Source organism: Rhagoletis pomonella, unplaced genomic scaffold, assembly GCF_013731165.1.
Source record: "Rhagoletis pomonella isolate Grant_MI unplaced genomic scaffold, Rhpom_1.0 Rhpom_scaffold_00009, whole genome shotgun sequence".
Taxonomy (NCBI): Eukaryota; Metazoa; Arthropoda; class Insecta; order Diptera; family Tephritidae; genus Rhagoletis; species Rhagoletis pomonella.
In genome coordinates this window covers 2330697-2331471 of record NW_023458563.1, presented here as the reverse complement: position 1 = coordinate 2331471, position 775 = coordinate 2330697, and the positions used below count along the sequence as shown (strand labels likewise).

Here is a 775-nt window from a genome sequence, read left to right as displayed (position 1 = left end):
TTACTCATAATGCTCGTGCTTGTATATGGCGCAGAAGATTGGAAAATTACAACATCATGGACATAGTGCAGCGATAGAAAGACCAAGTGGAGGAGGACTTCACTTCACTTGGCATTTCCAATTGGCTTCAGTTGGCACTCGGCCAAAATCGCTTAGGCGTTTACAGCGCCAAAGACCAAGAAGAATAAAAAAAAATATAGTTTAAAAAACTAAAACCGCCCTATTATAATTGCCATTCGTACTGTAATCAGGTATGTAACTTGATAATAGAAATCGCTGCATCTTTTAGGCGCATCAATATTACATAGTTACATCCCGAGCTAATAAGAGGAAGGTAAAAATAATATGAAAGGCCATACTAATTTTCTTAGAAAATCCTGCTTTATACAAAAATCCCTAGATGACTCCCTAAAAACCTAATGGAATTTGAAAATAACCAATTCAGCATTTATCAATTAAAAACAGGGTTTGCAAGAAATTCGCAACTTAGGTTAGGAAGGTTAGGTTAGAATGGTAGCTGGTAGACACACCAAAGGGCCATCATTGGGACCTTTGTGGTACCACAAGGGATCGCGTTAATTTATAATAGGGGTATTCTCGAAGTCTTGCACGGTGCACGGATTGCACGAAATGCAAAAATACTATTCCAAATTTCGAAGAGTACGAGAGCACCCATTGCAAAGTGGTAGGATGCATGGGTAGCAAGCAGCGACATTATGTATCAACTACAATAACAAGAGACAGCAAAAAAAAGATTAGAGCGAGATGAGAGGAA

The 775-nt window shown here is 38.6% G+C and overlaps 1 protein-coding gene across 1 annotated transcript in view; it reads right to left on the bottom strand.

Annotated features, from left to right (window-relative positions):
• Positions 1-8, bottom strand: part of LOC118745802 (protein disulfide isomerase CRELD1-like) — a 7658-nt gene extending 7650 nt beyond the window's left edge. The window contains exon 1 of the mRNA XM_036479478.1: positions 5-8. Within this exon, the coding sequence (XP_036335371.1) occupies positions 5-8 (4 nt within the window). The remainder of the gene's footprint in view (positions 1-4) is intronic.
• Between the last annotated feature and the right edge of the window lie 767 nt (positions 9-775).